The sequence below is a fragment of the Mixophyes fleayi genome, chromosome 1, assembly GCF_038048845.1.
Source record: "Mixophyes fleayi isolate aMixFle1 chromosome 1, aMixFle1.hap1, whole genome shotgun sequence".
Lineage (NCBI taxonomy): Eukaryota > Metazoa > Chordata > Amphibia > Anura > Limnodynastidae > Mixophyes > Mixophyes fleayi.
Window position 1 is genome coordinate 340,596,097 of NC_134402.1, and position 23,000 is coordinate 340,619,096.

The 23,000-nt window shown below is 42.3% G+C and overlaps 1 protein-coding gene across 3 annotated transcripts in view; it reads right to left on the reverse strand.

The window, feature by feature from the left end:
* Positions 1-2,189: 2,189 nt before the first annotated feature.
* Positions 2,190-23,000, reverse strand: part of PPIL2 (peptidylprolyl isomerase like 2) — a 49,771-nt gene continuing 28,960 nt past the window's right edge. For all 3 annotated transcript variants that reach the window (XM_075216325.1, XM_075216333.1, XM_075216342.1), the window contains 12 exons: positions 17,009-17,084; positions 16,353-16,513; positions 16,114-16,189; positions 15,768-15,874; positions 9,217-9,306; positions 9,096-9,129; positions 8,821-8,938; positions 8,663-8,719; positions 8,512-8,584; positions 8,062-8,124; positions 5,844-5,986; positions 2,190-4,224 (listed from right to left, as the gene is read on the reverse strand). In XM_075216325.1, coding sequence (XP_075072426.1) covers positions 4,134-4,224; positions 5,844-5,986; positions 8,062-8,124; positions 8,512-8,584; positions 8,663-8,719; positions 8,821-8,938; positions 9,096-9,129; positions 9,217-9,306; positions 15,768-15,874; positions 16,114-16,189; positions 16,353-16,513; positions 17,009-17,084 — 1,089 coding nt within the window. In that variant the 3' untranslated portion in view covers positions 2,190-4,133. The remainder of the gene's footprint in view (positions 4,225-5,843; positions 5,987-8,061; positions 8,125-8,511; positions 8,585-8,662; positions 8,720-8,820; positions 8,939-9,095; positions 9,130-9,216; positions 9,307-15,767; positions 15,875-16,113; positions 16,190-16,352; positions 16,514-17,008; positions 17,085-23,000) is intronic.

Below are 23,000 nucleotides of genomic sequence, written 5' to 3' on the forward strand. Positions count from 1 at the left end.
ACTGTAGAAGGAAATGTATCATTTTGTTTTGATTTCCTCCTGAAAAATCCCCTATACGACAATAAACAAAAAGTTGTACATACAGCATGTATTGTCACTAGGCAGTGGTTCATTACACATACGTAGCTGAGGGCAAGGAATGGTACCACATTAGTGGCATATTACACTCTTGAGTCGCTCTCTAGAGCATCGTATTTGTCTGAATCGTCACCATCAATGAAACATAAGTATTTCATGTCAGAGCCTGTTAAACTCAGGATACTGGTTAGGATTTTTTGTAGCCTCCAGAGGAAACTTCACCACCAAGGGTGAAATATGGTAGCTGCCTTTCATATTAACACATACAAATATACAGTGCAGAAAATGAATAAGAAGGATTTCATTTTGATTGGTTTATGAATAACCAATAAACCGTATTGCACATTTTAGCACCAGTCGTCAGGCCAGGGAGCATGGTCACGTCAAAATGGGCGCGTGGCCATTCCGCTAGAGGGCTGCCCATCGCTGTAAAGCTCTAGGCTGCCTCTTAGAAACCTCTCTTCCCCTTCTAACACCGCAAAACGCACCAGTAGCAGATGCGAGGCTCATGTTCACAAGACACCCTCCTCGTTCCCAAGTTTACATCAACCCGCCAAACTGCTGAACCCTTAGGGATGAAAACTTCAAGTGTTTTAGGCTTCGTGATTGCTTAAACCATACCGCAGATAAATGGTAGAGTGAGAAGTCCTTACGACCTGTTTACAGGTTTCAGTTGCTAGATTCATGTGGTTTAACTGCATCATCATAATTTATTTGTAAGGCGCACAGAACTCTGCAGCGCTAAGTAGTCAGTATCACAAATTATACATAAAAACAGGAGTACATACGAGGCTGACAGAGCAGTTGTCAGACGTCAAGGCAGAGAGAGCCTTGCTCGTGACTGCAGGAAAACCAGATGAGAAACAAACCAAAAGATGAAAAACAGGACAGTGGTAATTTGTAACATCACATAGAAATGTGCATTAAACGTTTAGCAGTTTTGATGACTTTCACAGCATTTTTCTATGCATGAAACAAATGCATGACACGTATGAACAAGCCACTCATTACATTTCACCACCTTTTTCTTCATTACATAGAAGGCCTGCACAAGAACGATCTTTATTTAGAATTTTCAGCTAACTATATAGAAATATAAATCTGAATGTCAAAGGGTTTTATGGCGCTATAAAGTGCACTTTGTAGAATTACATCTGTGCATAAAATGTATGCTTCTACTTAAAAGGTACATGGCTACATTAAAAAACTAACAAACATTTGCATTTCTTACCAAGGTACTAATTAGCCATTAATCTCATTTATTGTGACGGCACATTTGTAATATTAAGAGAAAGACTATTGTCCCGCACTACGATTGACCAGCTTAGTAAGGCATTTACGCAACATTATTCAATAATTAAAATTAATTTTAGTCCATCTGACTAAAAGCTATGTAGATGAACTGGTTTCACAGATCTCTTTATATATCCTAGGGGGTAAATGTATTAAACAACAGATTTTGCAAGTCGTCGATGTCTTTAAAGACATTGCCGTTTTAAATTTCCCATGCAAAATTGCTGAATATCGGCAACTTGATGCATTTACCCCTAGCAGTGGTAACCAGTTGACCATTCACAGTCCTTGGCCAGTGACCTTAGCAAACTGATTAAGGGAAATGGCTGACGGCTCCAATTCCACAGAGAGTACTTATATTTCCAGTGATGCAATGATCCCCCCAAAGCTCCAAACAATCATTCTTGTCCGTCTTATACGCTGACATTATAAAATAAAGAGGCATAAATCGGTGTCTGTAACAAGCAGACTTAGGAATGGTTTGCCCTCATGTAATAAATACACAGGTAGCTTAGAGAAACTTTCTACACATAAGGATAAAAAAAATGCATTTTTAGAATGAGAATAACACGGGCCATGTAATTTATACTGTACAGGTAAATTTGTGTTGTCCTTAAAAGCAGGGCTGTCAGAAGTCATACAACATCCACTTACTAAAACAGCTTCAATTGCCATCTATGAGTCATGTGATGAGGTAGAGAACTGTCAGCAGTACTTACAGTAATGCCAGGCTCACAAGGAAATCAGTGGTGACACTGGCTACTCTTAGTTGCAGGATGATTCCTTAGAACACTTAATAGATGGCAATGTCCACAAAATAAAATAAAACAATTTTTTATTTGCCTTACCAAACAGCCTGTACAACATAGAACTAATGTTCTGCCCAATTTCTAAACATAACATTACATGGAATCAAACAGATCTGTATAATATACAACACATCAAATGAGACACTTATCACATATGTTTTGTACAGTTATACAATGGTGTCATATTTATGTTTCATTTATCCTGAATTACTGTGTGTAGATCCAATATGTGCCCACAAGAGGCTTGCACAACAGTCAGGTCTTATTAGGAGATCACTTGTGTTTCATTCAGCAAATTATCCTGGCTCAAGCTACATAAACTGCAGACAACACTATAAACTATATATAGATAAGAGAGTACTAATTGCACCTCAATCATATAAGGACATTTGTTCCAACAAAACATTAAAAATAGACATTTATACAAAACATTATCTACACAAAATAAAATGTATAAATAAGCCCTCCTTTAAACGCATATACCAGACTCTGTATTTTGTTACAGTCTTGTGGAGTTGACAGTTTTATTATGAGAAATAATAATTAGCATATGAATTTATATACCAGTGGCTTTGTGCCCTTATATGGCTGTGTCTAGTAGTATCTGTATAATCTGAAGCAAGAGGTACAGACTGAAACAATGTACCATAAGGCAGGCTACAGACTATGGAGGAGTTGTGGTTATTCCAAGGCACAACACTGCAGGATGGGACACGTGTTGAGGTGACGACAAGTTTAATGTTACATGTGTATTATAACAATATTGGGCGTGTTTTAGGTTTTGTTTTGTTTTTTAAAGATTAAAAAAATACATTTTGGTTTTACTCACCCTTATAATACGACCATCTGTCTATATAAAAGTTAGTTTCCACATCGTTATTGACAGTGAAGGAAAATATCTAAAATCCAGTGTCAGACTGCCGCTATTGACTTTGTCTCTACCAGCCTTTCAGTGTACCCAGCCGGTGACACTGGCGGTTACGATAGGGGAAGCTGGCTTGTTATTTCACTGGGGTGGAGCTTTCTTTCCTACTCGGCTTTTAATGGCAGGTAACGGTTCAAATAGCTCTAGCATTTGCTTACTATACAACAAAAGAAAAAAAAAAAAAAAGTATACTAAGCAAATGATCTAAGAGCTGTCATCCACACCCTACTGCACACTTACTGCGTTACCTGCAGCAACCACAAGCATGTATACTCAGTGGGCTGTGAAAGATTTTAATGGACAAAGTTTCAGTACCCGACTCAAGCGAACGATAAAATGACCTTTTAGTTATGTAGTAATTGAGAAAACATACAAAAAAAATAAAAAATAAATCATGGTAAAGACAGTGTCTCTCAATGACCCAGAAATCCTGAGGAAAGGGTCAAAATAAGACCATTTTTTTAGACACAAAATGGTAGTATTACTTATTTCCAAAATCTTATAGAAATCTTGGTCCCATTACAGTGACATTCAGTGAGTTTCAGCAACAGGTCTTCTTCAGATAAGGTCATCCGTTAACAATATTACTGGTGGATGTGATGGCTCCAAAAGCAGCCAAATTGATTTAAATGTTTTTACTACAACTACATATATTTTATTTGAACTATTCTGTGAGTAGACTGTACACACACACACTAGACAGTTCTATCAATGACAACTATATAGCGACTAGCATATGTAAACTATGGTAAACTGAACCCCTCCCTGACAACATTTAGCTTGATAATTTGTTAAATCATTTCATATATTAACACCACACATGACACAGATAGCTATTTGCAAAGCCAGCATCTGAATAAGATTCTATAGATATCCTTTAATCTCAAAACACTCACCTAACAGGTGTAATTATTACCCCATTAAGGGTCCAAGTAGGAAATAGAAAACATGATATTCGAATAAGGGTTCCGAGGATGTGCTAGAATCCTGAGTTATATTTAGTCCAAGGAGGAAGCACCCAACAAGCTCTACCAAGAGCTGAAGTCTCCGAAACCACGAGTGACTCTCTCTTTCTTGCTGGTTGAAGCACCGCTATCCTCATCATCGGCAGAACGCTTTCTATGGATGACAAGCAAATACATAAATTAGAGGCAATACTGTTGGCTCATCATAACAGGTTAGTCCAAGGTACTGTATTTGCTTAATTATAAAGTTTGAAAAATAAAGTGCACGCAGATGAGCTTTATTTGAGGCGTTTAATTGACAGCGGATGAATAAAATGAAGTTCAGCAAAATGCTACAGTAAAAAGAAATTGTGTACCCTGGTTATCTAGTGGATTGGAGAGTCCTAGAGTGTATGGGCTGAATTTCCCACTTTCAAGCATTAAATATGGTTGGAGACTGACGCTGGGAGTCCGCCCAGAACTTGTAATAGGCCTAGATAAGCAAGTGTGTGCCAATTCCCCAGAAGTGTATAGAAGAGCAGCAGCACCAGATTCCTTCTTCCAGACCCTGCCTGTCAGGTTCAGTAACAACGTGTAAGACTGGCTGAAAGCCCATGCGTGAATAACGCCTCCATTACTATCAAGGGTTGGTGTGCGAGTTTAAAGACCCATCACTACTACTAAAAATTCTGCTTCATTCCTGCAAGACGCCTATACGTGTTTCTTTTCCTCCAGGTAAGAGATCACACTACAATCCACCCTGCTTCAACATTCTCTCAGGTACTCAGCAGTAACTAGAGAGGACTGGAGGACAAGAGGATACAGCCAGAGTAACCAGCAGAGAGGTGATGCAGCAGTTATATACACCATCCAGAAGAATAAGTGGTTCCAGGTGCCTACAAAGGAGGCCAGTGGTAGCAAGCAATACCCTCCTATAACTAAGGGTACCAAGTTAGTATGCAGTTGACACTTGCAGTCATTGAGAGAATGGTTTGGCACTAGTAGAAGTGATCAGTGAGGGAGAGTTACTATTGTAAACGAAACCCCACAAACTGGTAATCCCCCAACCAGGTAGTACAGCAAGCCTAACCAGTTATGGCTACATATAATCAGGATGAAAGTATAAGCATGGTGTATATCCAATAGTACCAGGAGATTATTACATAACACCAAAAGCTTCCATCAAGAACTATAAAATAAACTGTGCTGGTCACAGCTGTCCCAGAAGACAACATGAGGGGTTGCTGCAATGACTGTGCCCATACTAATTCAAAATCAGTTACTTTATAAACCTGCATGTGAGAGTGGAGTTTGCTTCCCATGTTTTATTTCTTGGTTAACATTTTTAAGATACAATCAAAATAATAAATAAATAAAAAATAAATGCTGACACCATGCCGCCACATTCTTCTAGCGTAACAGCAAGAATAGAAGCTGCTCTGCCCAGGTGCAGCTTGGCAGAGAAACAACTGGCACAGCATACACCCTAGTGACTGCTGATTATGTGCTGCAGGCAGAAAACATTAAGGCTCTCTCTAGGGAGCAACTCCTCATAGGGAAAAATCTGTGTAATAAGAACTGAAGACACCTGGCCCAAGTCATTTTTGGTGGGGGGGCGTATTTTTTGAAAAACCGATAGCCATAGAAGACAAAAAAAAAAAAAAAAAAGTCAGTTTCTGCTAGTGGCTGGGATGTTCTTCAAGAAAGAGAAAATACTGCTAGACACCTCTGGTGACAACGTCACACAAACATAATTTGCGTCATATCCCTGGTGCTGTGTTACAGGATACTTACGCCACTGCCTTGTTGATATACTTTCCAATGCCTGAACGGTAGGTTTTGGGCTCTTGTATTTGCTCCTTTTTAGGCACTACAGCTCTTTCCTTTATCCGTTGTTCTTCCTCTGCTTTTTTAGCCTTCTCTCGCTCCAAAGCCACCTGAGAAGTTCAAAAGCATGAGATTATCCTGCAACTAGATACAATACCGCTAGTGCTGCACAGCCTCTATGCATAATCTTTCTGTACAGATGTGATCACGCAAGTCTTGGCTAAAGCTATCAAGGATGAATGAGCAGAATTTCTAAGTACCTAACTGTGTCCATACAATGGACATGCATTTCACACTACAGACAGTAAATAGTGCCTATAACCAGTGATGAAAGCTCTTAACATTAACAACTTGTAAGCAGGATTCTATGCCTAGACACATGTCCCATTGTATACATGAAAAGGAGATGTAAGGCCATGAATAAAACCGTGCAAGTAATATATAATCTCAGTTGCAACTTTATCAGGTACCCCTGCTTGTGGATGCAAAATCAAATCAGCCAATCATGTAAAAGCAACACAATGCTTTAAAGCATGCAGGCGTGGTCAATAGTTCAGTTGTTCAGCACAATCACCAAAACGAGAAAGAAATGTGATCTAAGTGACTTTGAAAGTGGAATAATTGTTGATGCCAGACCAGGGTGGTTTGAGCATCTCAGAAACTGCTGATCACCTGCTATTTCTAGTTTCTAGAGTTTACAGAGAATGGTGCTCAAAACAAAAATAATCCAGTGTGCAGCAGTTCTGTGGGCAAAACCAGTTCGGCCAGTCTCCTCTGAGAGGTCAGAGGAGAATGGCCAGACTGGCCCAAGTTGACTGGAAGACTACAGCAACAAAAATAAACACGCATTACAACAGTAATGTAATTGTGTAGGGCAGCGGTACCCAAACTGTGCACCGCCCGCGGCGATCTCTCAGGCGCCTCTGTCTGCCTCCCATCCCCGGCCAAAAAAAATACTTACATGGTACCCTCCTCCCTGCTCTATTCGCACTGACTAACAGGCGTGACAACTTCAGTGAGGAGCCAGAAGAAAAGAAGACGACCGCAGAAAAAAACTCCAAAAAACACACAGTAAAAAACAGAGAAAACAGAAGAAAGAAGAGCAAGCAAATGGTAAGAAAATGGACGGAGGATGAAAGGGGCAGTGTAAAACAAGGAGCACAGTTTTGTTGTGAAAAGACAAAAGTGACAAGGGACACATCCCTGGATTTATGTGTATTTTTGCAAACAACTTAATAAGTATTTCTGTCCTGACCTAAATACTTATTACACTATTTTGAACCATCTACTCAAAAAAAAAAAGGGGGGGGGGGCAGCTTGGTAGTTATTTTGATTTAGCAGTGTCTTGAAAAAATTATGGAGACCCTAAGGGTGCCCCTCGAATTGAGAAAGTTTGGGAATCACTGGTGTAGGGAATGTTTTCTTGGCACACATTAGGCCTCTTGATATGGACTGAGCATTATTCAAATGCCACTGCCTATGCCACTGTATTGTTACTGACCATGTGCATCCCTTTTTGGCCACAGCCTATCATCCATCTTCTATGTCAACATGGACCAAGCTTTCTAAAGTGCTTTCAGCACACCTTGTCGAATCCCTGCCATGAACTTATACTGTTCTGGGGACAAAAGCGGGGGTCCTACCCAGTACTAAAAATGTGCATCTAATTAAGTACAAATATATTACACAGATATCAAAAGTATTCTAGAGCTAATCACAATTACCACAAAATGAATTTAGACCAATATATCTGATTAATGGAAATCATAAAAATATACTGTGTCAAATCCAGATTTAAGTTTAGAAGCATCTTGTCCAAAGCTGGAACACTGCACACTGCTAAAGCATTCTAAAGTCCACCGACTTTACACTATACAAAAGCTACCAATAACATTCATAAATATATGCAAACAATTCAGAGACAGTGGCCTTCTCTCAGTTTAAAATGACTGGAAATAAATGAATGCACTCAGATATATAGTAAACACAGGGTCAATGTGTATTTTAATTCTGTAAAAAAATTACAGATAAACCCCCTCCCTCCCACCCAAAAAAATTCAAAACACTTCTCAACTTGATTGCATCCTTCGTATATGTAGTTAAATATTACCCAGAATGAGATCAGACCAGTTGCAGTAATACATGGTACAATGTGAAAGACAATTTAAACTGTGTAGAGTCTCACCTGTGCATCAGCTTCTTCATACGGATCCACAAACACGGTGCTACTTACTATCTGAATATCCTCCTGTAAGAAGCAGTGACTGGGATTAGATTATCCCCATTAACCAGTTTATTCCCAATTCAGGTCATCCAAACAATCAGGAGACACACAGCTAAAATATAAAATTCTTCTAGGATAGATATTTGGTTGTACAATATACTAGGGATCTTTTTATTTACTTTACATAATATATAGGCTTCCTTGTCCTATACAGTACAAATGTTATACTAATGTTCAGTTACCAAAGTCTCCACACATGCACTGGGGTCATACAATATCTGTAGATAGCAAAGTGTGGACATGTGTACACATTTATTACACTACTGCCTTGTAAGGAATGTCTTGAGAGATATATACCAAGGACCTCAGTTGTTGACAGAACACATCGGACCTTTGGGCAAAACACATTACCTTTGGTCTGTCTGTCTTGGTATCAGTGTCCACATTCTCCATAGCAGTCAGAGTATCAAATCCTCCAACTACTCTAAAAAGGAGAATGAAGAGAAAGTAAATATGGAGTCGGATAACATGCCCGGCTCCCAAATATTTCCTCTGTACATACCGTCCAAACACTGTATGCTTTTTGTCCAGATAGGTACAAGAGCGAAAGGTTATGAAGCTGTAAAATAAAATATAAAAAAAGGTTAGATCTACTACTGGAGGCAAAAATAAGAAAAGAAAGAAAAAATTATAGTCTCAACATCTAGGCCAATTACTTACAACTGTGACTTGTTTGTGTTTGGTCCAGTATTTGCCATACTAAGAACTCCCCGGCCTGTGTGAGTTAAGTTTGGCTTAATCTCATCTTTAAAAGGTTTTCCCCAGTAGGACTCCCCTCCTGTAAACAACAAAACAAAACAAACAAAAAAAAAAATTGCACAAGACACAACATTGGTAATTGAGCTGCATAATAAACCAGGGTGTATACACCAAGAACTAATCAGGCACGAATATTATGATTTGAAAGTATGATCTAGGAAATTAGCATATCTTGCCTGTTCCTGTGCCTGTAGGGTCTCCTCCTTGTATCTGTTAATATCCAGAAACATACAGTGAAAGCATGCCCAGACAGCATGGTTGTGAACAGCTCAGGTACATCTGCGGAGCGGCACTTACCACAAAGTTACGAATAGACCGGTGGAAGATGGTCCCATCATAATAATTCTTCTTACAGAGCTTGATAAAATTCTCACAGGTCTTTGGTATCTAAGAGGGAGAATAAATGTGTTGAGATACAGATATCACAAACTATGAACCGCACTTAAGTATTAATCAGCAGCTAGGAAGTAATTTTATGATATGAAACAACTGAAAATTTAATAATAATTACAAAAAAAAAAAAAAGAAACAGCTCAGAATGAAACTGATAAAAACTATATTACAGGCAACTATATAATTTAACTTGATCCTCTCCCCCCACAGAACAATATATGCTGCTTTCAGCAATAGGCCTACGTATGGCAGAAGAGCTATATGCATTCCCTATCTTCTGTTTACCATTTAGTAAGCAACGGATAAAAGGGAACAGCAAACCTAGTCTGAATATTTTTTAGAATAGAAAGTAAATAAAAAGCTTTACTTTTCAGAACTAACCTACGTTCCACAGTTAGCAAAACCATCCCCATCACCAACACTGTTTAGGAGACACTCCACTCCTGAATACAATTGTTAAAGGATATGTCCAGTCACAAATTAATTTATAAGAAGCAGCCATTGTGACGAAACAACGGGGTCACCTTACCCTACATTGCTGTGCTTTGTTTCTCACAAGGAACGGACTTTAGTCAGATGTAGTTTTTACTTCTTTTGCTTCCCAAGATCCTCATGAATTTGTTATGTATATTTTTTATCCATGCTTTATGGTATGGATGTATAATTTGTGTTAGCTGTAATTCATGCTTGCACTACTATCAGGTCTGCAAGGGAGTGCCAACAGCGTATTGTATAACACAACACAGGAACTTCAATGTTAAGTAGTTGGTCTGAGAACAGGCATTGGGGTGGTGTTAACTTGACCACCACATTCTACACTGTTCTCACTGGCACAAATGAGACAATTGATGATGATTAGGGGAAATTAGGGCAAATGATTAGGGGAAATTAGTCTGCTGTATAATCTATTTAAACCCCTTATTTTAAATCCCCAGATGTACAACTGTCAAAGTTACCCCCCTTTCCTGATACTAAACATTAAAACGTAATACATGTGTGTTGAAAACTCTCCTGTTGGTATGTATATAACGCTGCCCTCTTTGAGCATGCCCAGCACATTTCTCCTTTGGCTTTCAAAAAGTCTTTGCCCATTGGCTTAGTAACCAATCAGGACTATATTTGACTCAGAGCAGTCTAGCCCTACTTCTAGACTGGCTAACCTCCTCAAACAGCCACTAGGATTGGTGCAGTTTTTCAATACTTATTTGAAAGGGTGGAGACTGGTTTTAGATCTATATAAGAAAACATGTTGCTGCATTATGCGTACTATCTTTTACTCCTAGATGGTTGTGAGCTGGATGTCAGGACTAGTGAGGGGTTATGGCTCCTGAGATAAGGATTAATGAATGTGAGTGTTACTGGAGGACTACTCTTTTTTATGTGGATTTCCCGCGGGTCTGGTGGATCTGTGCGCCCACAAAAAGTGGTGCAGCAGTGAAGAAGGACAGCTGCCTTGCCAGCAGCTTCAGGAAAGAAGCCTCTGTAGCCTAGGATCAAGACTGGCGCAGATGACCCAGGGTTGGCAACTGAAAGACCGGAATAGTATTGCCTTTTGTGATTTAAGTTCCATTGGCTGTAGTGCGATTGTTTAAAACTATTCCTGAAAGTGCTATATTCTCTGTCTGTGCTTTGTGTTAATAAACTTAATGTTTCTTCTAGCAGATATTTACCTGGGTGCATAAATATGTTCTTACATCCATGAGTAGAAGTGTGTGAGGTAGGCAAAAGCTAGTACAGTAAGCGCTAATCTGGTGCAGGTGTCTTTGCTGGGTAAGCCAGGTACACTCTCCACTGGTTGGCTTGGGTAAATAACCTGTGGGTGACGCTCAGCGCGTGTGTTCACTAGCCAGACAGTACGATCTGTTGAGCAGTGTCCCACAAGGGAGATGTCAGAGTTGACCCAGACATTAGGCTAGGATTACAATCCATCTGGTTGAGAGTTTTTACACCCGTGAAGCCAAGAAACGGGTCAAAGCTCTGGGCCTGAAAGCAGAGAGATAGAGGTGAAGTGGGTCCTAGCCTCACCAAGAATCCACAAGTTTGGCATTAGAATAAGACTATGGTCCGCCTAAGTATGGGGACGTTCATGTCACCAGCAGGGAGGAATATTGGGCTGTGAACGGGGAACCACAGAGAGGTCTCCCCACTGAGTGTTTGTGAGTTTTAGCCCCACTGTTATTGGCAGTGGGTCTTACCCCCACAGAAAAGTAGCAATGAGTCTCAGCCCAACTGTAAGAGTGACCACAAGTAGAAGAAAGTTGGAGCAGCTTCCATGTGACATTGCCTGTAACAGTCGCATAAAACTTTAGCCAATGTTTCACTAGCCCAAAAGTCAACGGGAAGCAGCTGGAAATCAAGGCATTTCATATTGGAAAGTTCCATAAAAATTCTGGTCCCGAGAGGACCTGGATAAGAAACGTGACAGACGAATGGTCCAAGATCAGAACACGAGTTGCCAAGAGCTCTATCTGTGTGCGCACCAAAGAATTCACACAAGTTACTTTACAGGTGGTACTTGGTCCTCACCATCCTACAAGCTGTATATCCAGCTTCCTCTAAGCTCTGCTGGAGGCTCTGTGGACGCGACTGTTCATTTCACCACATTTGATGGTCATACCCAAGGATCGTGAGGTTCTGGCAAAGCGTTTACAATATGATCCGTAACGTTACCTCCATGTTACTACCTCCTTGTCCCTCTTACTCCCTCCTACATAGACTGGTGACTGACGTTGATAAATACACATTGCCACTAGCAGGCCACATGCTCAATGCCGCCAAGTGCGCAATAGCAGCTGCCTGGAAACAATATGAGCCCCCTGCTCTTCCTGAAGTGATTAATAGGGTCTGGCAGGCCCACCGCTGTGAGTAGATCACTAATATCAGTAATGATCATCCTATTTGAAGCCCATGGCTCTCTTGCCAACAATCAGGTGCCTAGAGATTCTCTTGACACAGATGTTGTCGACGATAGCCCCACTGGTAGACCGCATGTTTGTTATTTTGTGTCCTCCACAGAGTCAGATCCCCCCCCCTACCCAAACCTACTAATACAACTCCCCCACCTTCCTTTCCTCTCCTAAAGTCCTCCTTTCCTCTTCCCCCTATTCTCTTCTTTCTTTTCTCTCCCCACCTCATGTTTTGTTTCTTAACTGTTGATCATTACGATTTTATCTTTATATTATAAAAACATTGTAAAAATCCTAATAAAATATATTTAAAAAACACAAACAAAAAAAACTTTTGCTCCCGATACCCCTTCAATTTTTGGAACCATTACATGTGACAGGTATCCCTGGTCGGCAGTCTAATAGCTCAGACCAGACAGATGGAGGCAGCCATTGAAAAGGAAGGAGATCAGGCCATGGCCCTGGGACTATTACTAGATTCAAGATGCTAGTAGAGGAAAATCCAGAGGGCCCATGAAGAAGGTTGTGTCGCCAGCAGCCATGAGAAGATGAGACAACTGGAGATTGACGAGTTGCTTCCTGTATGTCAAGATGGGAGATGGAGAGACAGTGATAGTGTGGAAGTCCTGGAGTAAATAAGAAGTAATTAACAGATGGAAATGTCCATGGAAAACAAATCACCTCTAGACACCCCTGCTCTGCTAGTCCAGTTCAACATGTCCTCTACACTGGTTAAGCCAAGGAGAAAAGCTACAACATGCTGCCCAGCACATTCAGCTAAAGGACGGCCACCACGTGGGAGATCCAGAGGACAAAATAAGCCTGGAGAAAGCACCACTACCATGTCACCAGATCTTGGGGAGGGTATAATCCCTGTTCCTGGTGCCCTGCAACCCTTCCAGTCTACACAGCTAATGGTGGCGGTGGCAGCAACCATGGACTGCTGGTACCCTATACAAGGTTTGGATTAGTATCAGCCAGGCATCCCAAAGATTTAACATCTAGTTTTCAGTTGTGCATTTGAGGTATGGAGTACTAGGCCTCAAAAAGAGATAGCCAGCTTACCAGGGTTCCAGCTGGAGAGTGATCCACTGGTTGCTGTAAGTGTTGAGTCCCAAGCAGCATCAGCGAAATTCCCTTGGATTCAAAGTTTCCCTTCCAATTGGCAGCTATTGGTTTTGCGCTTAGGGGTGGGAAGGGCCGATGTAGAATTTTGGGCTTCTTCCCTGCTAACCTGGCCATAATTATTGGGAGTGTTTGTTTTGACACTTTGCACTATGATAGAGTTTAAAAAGTAGTTGGTAACATGTTCAGTGTAGTGGCCATTTTTGAACAATCGTCGCCATCTTTAAATACGAACTTACATCCACATCTTACTACTGAATGTATGATGGATTTTTTGAAGAAGCCAAAGTACAACTAAACAAAGAACTTGAAAGCCATTTTTTAAATAAGGATGATGTAATTACTCAGCTACAAACATCACAGGAGAGAATAGTTGTGGTAATTAACTTCAAGGCATACCCGCGAAAAGTGTAGGTCAAAAGGCTCTTGTGTAAGACATTTGGAGACTACTTTGACTACTTGTGAAAAAAATTCTTAGTACTTTCAGAAGGCTGTTTACGCATTATTGTTTTTGACTTGTATGAAGAGAAAAGTATTAAATGAAACTAAAAGTGCCTTAGGAGATAGGCAGGAGTGACCTATACCTGTAATAGGGTTAGGTCTTACACGTTTTTATTTTCATTTCCCTTTAGGTACATCGCGGGGATCGAACCCAAGACCCAGAGGGGTGAATAGTCTGTCAGTGCTATTCACTCTGGGTCCCTACGAATGTAAGCAGAAGCCTGGTCTCACTTACCTATACTTGTTTGCTGGCAGTCATCCCCTTGTGAAGAGCAGTGGAGGCTACCTATTTGTTTTTCTGTGCCATTAAGGCTTTAGGTGCCATATTTAGGATCATTTCATCAGGTACAGACATACAGTCAGGAGGGAGTCTGCAGCACCCTCCCCTCTCAGCACGACAGACGAGCCGGCAAGTACCCACCTCCACTAGATAACGAGCAGTGGGGGACATAGTAACAATTGTTCTCCTCAGGAGACGATTTCTTTACTTTTAGCGCCGCACTCTACCTGGGCATCTTAGTATGTGTGTGCGGACATTGCGTGCCGATTGCCATACAAAGGCATCCTATACTGTGCATCAAAATATATATATTTTTTAAATAACAATGCAGATAAGGGTACAGAGGCACAAACTAGAGGAGACCGCGTTAGAAGAGAGTATACTGCACTAGTATGCTGTGGAAATGACTGCCGATGGAGAGCCCTTGCTGCTGCCTAGGGGAACAATGCCACTAAATATGTCGGGACGGGAAGAGAGGCTTTAATAGCTTCACTCCCGGCCGACCTGCATACAGCTGCTTTGTCTACCTCCTTATCAGCAGACTCATAACCTATAACCAGACTCATAGCAAGCTGTACGAGAGGAGAGTCAGCTCAGAAGCTGCCGCCTCCTCCGCAGGGACCAGAGTGAAGGGAGCCTCGGGCTTTACACTCTTCTGGGTCTTGGTTCGATCCCTGCGCTGCACCAAAAGAAGGAATAAAAATAAAAAAGTGAAAACCTATAACTATTAACAGTATAGGCACTTAGAAAAAACTGAGGTCTGAGCTGGAGATGAGGGGCATAGTAGGGAGGAGTGTGAGGAACAAACAAGTTGATAAGTGCCTAGACTCCTAGTCCCACCTACTATACCCAATGTCTCAGTCCAGGAACAATTACTAAAAAGTGAGGGAGGTTGGACAAAAAGGAGACTCCCCTTTTTCCCAAAGAAGGGAGGGGGGGGGGGGGGGGAGATGAAAAATTGAGAGTACTCCTTTAAACCAAGTTACATTTTTGGCACTGTTAATATAAAACAAACATGTTGATATCAAAAGACCTATTGTAGTTCCTCTTATTACCAAGCTTTTGAATTATTAATTCTTAGATTAGCAGAAATTATAATACAACCGATATTCCTCAGGGCCTTTCATGACACATAAAATGGGTCACAGCGTCTTTAAATATTTAACACTGAGTGTCTCTCATCCACCACCACCACCCCCTTGGCTAGTAGCTCGTAGGACACACCCGGGTCTCTGTTGCCACAGTAACATAGAAGAAAATAACTGAAAGATGATAAGGTGTTGCTATGGCAGCTACACAGCCTCTAATATGAGGAAGAGTTTAAGGTAAAAAAAAGCAATTCTCAGGTATCACTTTGCAGTTAAGCCTCTAAGGTTCCTTGTTAGGTTGTTATTCTTAATTATGTTGCATTTTTCCCGGTGCTTCAGCAAGCGGCACATCAATCATGAAAATGTGAAATATGAACAGTAGCACATTGATGGTTATCTCAGACTAGACACATCCGCCCACGTTATGAATCATACCATGTGATTAACAATTACCATGCAAGTAGCTGCTGGTGCTGCCTTATTGTATTAAACTCGTGCAGGTCACTGCCTTTTCCATCCTCTAATGTACCATACTGTATGTTATAAACCATTCACCTTGTCACAATAAAGCTCCAGGTTAAGGTCACCCTTGTTGGTGTGCAGACGAACATAGCCCTTCTTTTTCACATACTGATAACGCACAGTGTCTTCTGCAATGGTTGCTGCACAACAGAGAAAAGACAGAATTAAGGAGACGATACACAAAAATAAAACGAAATGAAAGTATTCACACTAACATCTCTGTTACAGACGGACAATAAGGAGAACATACTGCCTGGTGGACTGTATGTGGTCATTAACAAAATATAGTTGCAGCTATGTGATTGAAGGACCTAGACAATGCAGTTAGATACTATTGGAGTGGACAACACAACAGAGATAAAAGGAGAGCTAGCCTTACCAGCCTCATGGGTGGTCTCAGGAGTCATTGCTGTTGAGGTGAAAGATGCGCTCACAGCTCCCGTAGAATAATGTGCCTGTATAAAGACACATACACAATGGGCCATGTTAGGGTTTTAGACTGTTTCTCAATAAAAATCACCTGATTTGAATGTATCGCGCAACATGAAATATTAGAATTACGAAACAGAAAAAGGTTAGTTGATTGGAGGAAAGGAAAATATAGCAGTTGGAACTCACCGCATTGAGTTTATCCGTGGGCTTTCTTACTGGACCTTTCATGGTGGCTGCCAGCATTTCATCTCCTTTGAACTCCTTGTACAGCTCGCTCAATGTCTCTCTTGTTTCCATGTTGGCATTTTTCAGATGGTATGATGGGTCCAAGCGAGCTTTCTCCTCATCTTAGATATTCATCACAGCATTAGAGAATGAACTACTAAAGAGGACTACTTATATGGACATATAACCAGGGTCAGAGCACCTATCGCATTCATTCTTTAAAAAAAAAAAAAAAAGAGCCCCTTGGTGCACACAAATGTATGTGCGCACAAGTGTTTTCGTGTGCAGATCAGTGTGTGTGTGTCAATCTCCCCTTTATGTGTTTGTCCCTCTCTCCCCCCTCCTTGTGTTTGTGCGTCTATTCACCCCCTCATAATATCAGCAACTGTGCATGCACAAATTCAATTTATTTAAAACAAACAAAAAAATCCCATAGGATAAATCATTTTTTAATCATATTAGCCTGTTACTGTCATTCTGAGATGGAGACAACAGATTATACGGTTAAACATTGTTTAATAGAGGTTGCGGTAAATTACAAGATTGCTCATCGAACCATGCATGAAATGTAAAGCATAAAATGCAGTATTGGGACAAGGAAGGAGAGCTAGACTTACCAGGGTCTGTGACTTTCAAGTTATTCTTGACATGAAAGAAATTTGAGACATTGAATTTGTCCAGCTGAGTGGGATCCTAAAGGAGTAAAAAGTAATGTACAAACTCAGCATCTGCTGTAGGTTTAATATTTTGACATTAGTATTTAATGGTTTATTCCTGAACTATTGTTTTAGTTTTGGGTGCAATCATGTGAGATAAATAAATAAGAGAAATCTCACATAGCTGTGCTTCTCCCACTCAGCAAGTCCTGCAATGCCAGCAACAGTCTAAGCAAGAGATCCTCTCTCCTGCCCAGTGAGGGCTTTTTTCCAAACTGCTGTTGGTATTAATCAAGGTGAGCTACCAATTCATTTCAAGGGGATCACAGGACCACCAGTAAGTGAGATATATATTTTTTTTACTTCCTACAACTCTACCCAAAACTACATATTTAATTCTGAGTGGCATAATCCTTCATACGGTAGTCTACTGCACCTCTTACATCAACTTGTATATATTTGTACTACACTCTACTCTCAGCAATATATCTATATCTAGCTACATATATATACACACACACACACACTATATCACATTACCCAGCACTGTACAGAGAATACACACACAGTTAATGGATCAGTATATTATTGGAGATTATAAAATATATATATATATATATACACACACAAATACATATATATATATATATATATATATATATAATTCTCCAGTCACTTTGCCGACACCAGCCACCCTAGCAGAGCTGCTTATATTCACTGCCAGTGTCTAGGATCCTTTGCTGCAGGATATTTAGATCTGTTATCTTATGCCTGCTTCCTTATCTTTATTTACCTTTTCATTTACTTTAATTAAGCTCTGTGAACATGGATCAAACTACAGACATAAAATGATCGTTACATAGACAAACACTGTAATCTTGATTGATCCATAGAATTCAACATCTCATTAAAGTCAATATTCCTTTATTCTAACCAATTTATAACCACATGCCCCTTTTAATCTTTGATGTAACAGACACCATACTCTGTCCATTACTGGACATGCTGCTGTCAGTCCTCCATCACCTGTGCTGAGAGGACCAATGATAATGGTTATGGAGATAAAACAAGAACAAAAGACACCCAAAACTTCAGATCTTCATTCAGACATTTTGCATACACAACTGAACTGTGCCTAGAGGGCCAATATGGACCATTCATAGTGAATAAGGTTATTAAAGTGAATAACCCAGTGTGGCTGAATCATGTAGAAATAATGTATTCTAGAAATGTATTTCAAACAGAGGTGGGGACACCAATGTATAATTGCAAAAGAACTTATCGTGTTACATTGGGATGTCTTATGTAGGGAAATTACTTGTTTGGGGCTTTTCTTAGGAAATTCTCAAGTTAGCAATAGAGTGGAGGAAATGTGTATTCTGCAACTGCAAGAAAGGACCCATGTTAATCTCATGTTAATTAGACCTTTTATTGTGCGAGTGTGCAACACCCCAAGGCAAAGGAAGGTTTAATTAGATTTGCTGTTAGATTTCCTCTGTGTCTAAAACAGGATGCAGGAAATCAATCACAGAAAAGTGTAAAAGAGGATTTAGATTTATATACTTACGTTAAATCCGTTTCTCCGATTCCGTCTGGGGGACACTGCTTACCATGGGTTGTGGAGGGGAGCACGGGAGTTGGCACCTAGCTAGTTAATCTTTAGCACTGCTGACAGACCCCTCCCCTCTACAATCCCCCCGCCTCTTCCTCCTCAGTTAATTCAAAAAGCCCCAAGGAAAAAGGTCAATCAACCAAGAGCATTCAGAGGAAAGGCAGAAGGGAGGGATCGCACTGCTTACCATGGGGACGTTCTAAAGCAGCCCCCTAAGGGTGAGACCGCTCTGAAAGCCCCGCTCGTAGAGCACTACGAGCGAAATTTGCATCCGCGAATGCGAATACATTAAATTGATAGAATTTGGTAAATGTGTGGACAGAGGACCAGGTGGCTGCCCTGCAAAGCTGGTCAGCAGAAGCCCCATTTCTCACTGCCCACGACGCCCCTACCGATCTGGTGGAATGGGCCATAAGTCTCTCTGACACAGGACGTTTAGCCCTTATGTAAGCTTGCTTAATAGTTGCCGTAATCCATCTCGCAATAGACTGATTTGAGGCTGGCCAGCCTCTTTTGTTGGAATCATAAAGAACAAACAGAGAATCTGTACGTCTAATCTGAGATGTTCTTTTGCCATAAATACGGAGAGCCCTAACCACATCTAACTTTTCCATAGACTGCAGATCAGAATGAGAAGTAGATGAAAAAACCGGAACTACAATTTCCTGGTTCAAATGGAAGGAGGACACTACTTTTGGAACAAAAGAGGGGAATGTTCTCAAAACCGCTCTGTCCTCGTGAAAAAACAGATATGGTTCCCGGCCAGACAGAGCTCCCAATTCAGACACCCTACGTGCCGAAGCAATTGCCAAAAGAAAAACAACCTTCCAGGTCAAACACCTAAAATCTGCCTCAAGTAAAGGCTCAAAAGGAGGCCCTTTAAACATGTCCAGTACCAGGTTAAAATCCCATGGTGCTGTAGGCGGAACATAGGGAGGCTGAATATGTAAGACTCCCTGAAGGAAAGTCTTGATATCTGGCAAATCTGCTAATTTCAGTTGAAAGAAGACTGAAAGTGCTGATACCTGAACCCTTAGGGAACCTAAACGAAGCTCTGCTTCCAGCCCATCCTGAAGAAAAGCCAATAAGCGAGGGAGACGAAAGGAAAACGTGTGACATGTCCTATTTTCGCACCATCTGATATAGGCTCGCCAAATCCGGTGATAGATGCGAGCTGAAACTGGCTTTCGACCTCGCATCATAGTGTTCACTACACTGGAGTAAAAACCCCTAGCCCTCCAGAGGCTGGCTTCAACAGCCATGCCGTTAAACTGAGCCGAGATAAATTCTGGTGACGAAAGGGACCTTGAAGAAGAAGGTCGTCTCGTGACGGAAGACGAAATCCCTGTCCTTCCGCCATTGAGATTATGTCCGCGTACCACACTCGACGCGCCATGAGGAAGCTATTAGTATTACCGGCAGACCGCCTTGCCTTACTCATCTGAGCACGCGAGTAAGCATGGGAATCGGAGGAAACAGGTATCCCAACCTGAATTCCCATGACATCGACATAACGTCCACTGCTATGGCTAAGGGGTCTCTTGCCCTTGCGCAAAACCTGTGAACTTTTGTTGTGTCTGGAGGGCATAAGATCTATATCCGGAAGACCCCATCTGTGAACTAGAGACTGAAATACTTCCGGATGGAGTGACGACTCCCCCGGCATCATTTGATTTCGACTTAGGTAGTCGGCCTCCCAATTCTTTATTCCCGGAATGAACACTGGCGAGATTGCTGGAACATACTGTTCTGCCAAAGCAAAAATCTGAGCTGCAATTTTCATTGCTGCTGCACTCCTGGTTCCTCCCTGCCTGTTGACATATGCCACGGCCGTGGCATTGTCGGACTGAACTCTGACAGGGTGGCCCCGAAGGAGGGTCTCTGCCCCCCGGAGAGCTAAAAGAATTGCCTTCAACTCAAACGCATTTATTGATAAGGCCGATTCCTGAACCGACCAAAGTCCCTGGAGCAGGAGGTGCAGGATTACCGCCCCCCAACCTCTTAGGCTGGCGTCTGTTGTGGCTATGATCCATGACCATGGAGCGAAAGACCTGCCCACTGACATGTGATCCTGATTCAGCCACCACTGGAGCGATTCTCTCGCCCCCGGAGACAGCGAGATCCTCTGAAGATCCAAGCGTAGGTGGGATCCTGACCATTTCTGTAACAGATCCCACTGGAAGCATCGAGAATGAGCCCGACCGAAGGGGATCGGGAGGCCACCATCTTCCCAAGCAGCTTCATGCACAAATGAATTGAGGGATTGGGAGAGGACAAGACCTGAGTTGTTATAGCCCGGATTGAACTGATCTTCTCCGTAGGCAGGAACACCTTCTGCTGACTGGTATCCATGATGAGCCCCAGGAAGACCATGCGCTGACATGGAACCATCTGGGATTTCTTTAAGTTTGTCAACCACCCATGGCTCTCGAGGACCGCTATGGGGAGTGATAAGTGCTGACGCAAGCAAATCTCTGAGGAGGATTTGATGAGTAGATCGTCTAAATAAGGGACGACCTGAACTCCCTCTAGGTGAAGACACGCTGCCATCACTGACATGATCTTCGTGAAGACCCTTGGAGCTGTGGAGAGGCCGAAAGGAAGAGCCCGGAACCGATTATGGGAGTTCCCCACTGTGAACCTCAGGAGGTACCGATGATTGCTCCAAATAGGAATGTGGAGGTATGCATCTTTTATGTTTATGGATGCCATAAACTGATCCTTCTCTAGGCCGTTTATCACCGACCTCAGGGAACTCCATTCGAAATTTGTCCACTCGTAAGTGCACATTTAGGCTCTTTAGGTTTAAAATGGGTCGACTGACCAGTCTGGCTTCTTGACCAGAAAGAGATTTTAATAAAAACCTTTTCTTTTCTGGTTGTCTGGGACCCTGCAAATAACCTTTTGCGAAAGAAGAGAGGCGACACAGGCCTGCATTGCCTGTCTTTTTTGGGGATCTCGGGGTAGCGAGGTTACAAAGAAGCGCTGTGGTATCAGCCCCATCAGATCTATCATGTAACCTCTTGAAATAATGCCCCAAATCCAGGGTCTTGGGATGATGCTGCCCACTGTTCCTGAAAAAGAGACAGACGTCCCCCCAGCGGCGCCATCTCTTGGAGAATAGAGTGGCAGTCAGGACGCAGGCTTCTCCCGAGTCTTGGAGGCCTGGCGCCTAGCTGCAAACGAGGACCTGCCTCTGACAGACGAGCCTCGAGAATTCGGTTGTCTACCCTTAAACGACTGTCCCCTGGGCAAGGATGTTCGCCCGAAAGGACTGACGAAAGGAGCTAAACCGTGGGGTCCGGCCTCTACCGGAGAAAACTGGCAAAGAGGTGCTCTTGCCCCCCGTTGCCTGGGAAATCATATTATCTAATTCCGGGCCAAACAGACCTGCTGCAGAAAAAGGAATGGATTCCATAGATTTCTTTGACTCAGAATCCCCTTCCCAGGATTTCAGCCATAACGTTCTTCTTGCTGAAACAGAAGCTGTGCTCTGAGCTGCCTCATAAATATACCCGGACGCCTCCTTTAAATGTAACGCTAGGGTAGACCCTCTCCAATCTGGCTACCGGCCCCTCCATTCTACCGAAACTGCCCTGGCCAAGGTTACTAATGATCTCCTATCAGCCAAATCCAAGGGTCACTTCTCCGTACTCATCCTCCTTGACCTCTCTGCAGCCTTTGACACCGTGGACCACCCCCTCCTGCTGTAAACTCTTCTCTCTCTCGGCTTCTCTGGTTCTGTCCATGCCTGGTTCGCCTCATACCTCGCTAATCGCTCCTTCTCTGTATCCCCGTCTGGTTCTTCCTCCTCCCCCTACCCACAGGAGTCCCGCAGGGCTCTGTTCTTGGCCCTCTACTCTTTTCGCTCTACACTTCCTCCCTTGGTGCTCTCATCTCCTCCTTCGGTCTTCAGTATCACCTTTATGCCGACGACATTCAACTCTATATATGTCCTCTCCTGATCTTTCCTCCAACCTCCTCGCTCGGGTATCCGACTGCCTCTCCGCCATCTCCTCCTGGATGTCCGAGCGCTTTCTCAAAATCAATATCTCTAAAACTGAACTCATTGTCTTTCCTCCGCCCAGACTCCCATCCCACGATGACCTCTCTATTGTCGTCAACACCACCACCATCTCCTCTGTCACCCAACTTCGCTGCCTGGGTGTCACCCTCGACTCCTCGCTCTCTTTTGCCCCCCACATTCAGTCCCTTGCCCAAGCATGTCGCTTCCAACTACGCAACATCGCCCGCATCCGTCCTTTTCTCTCTCAGGATGCCACCAAAACAATCATCCACGCACTAATCATCTCCCGCCTTGATTTTTGTAACCTCCTCCTC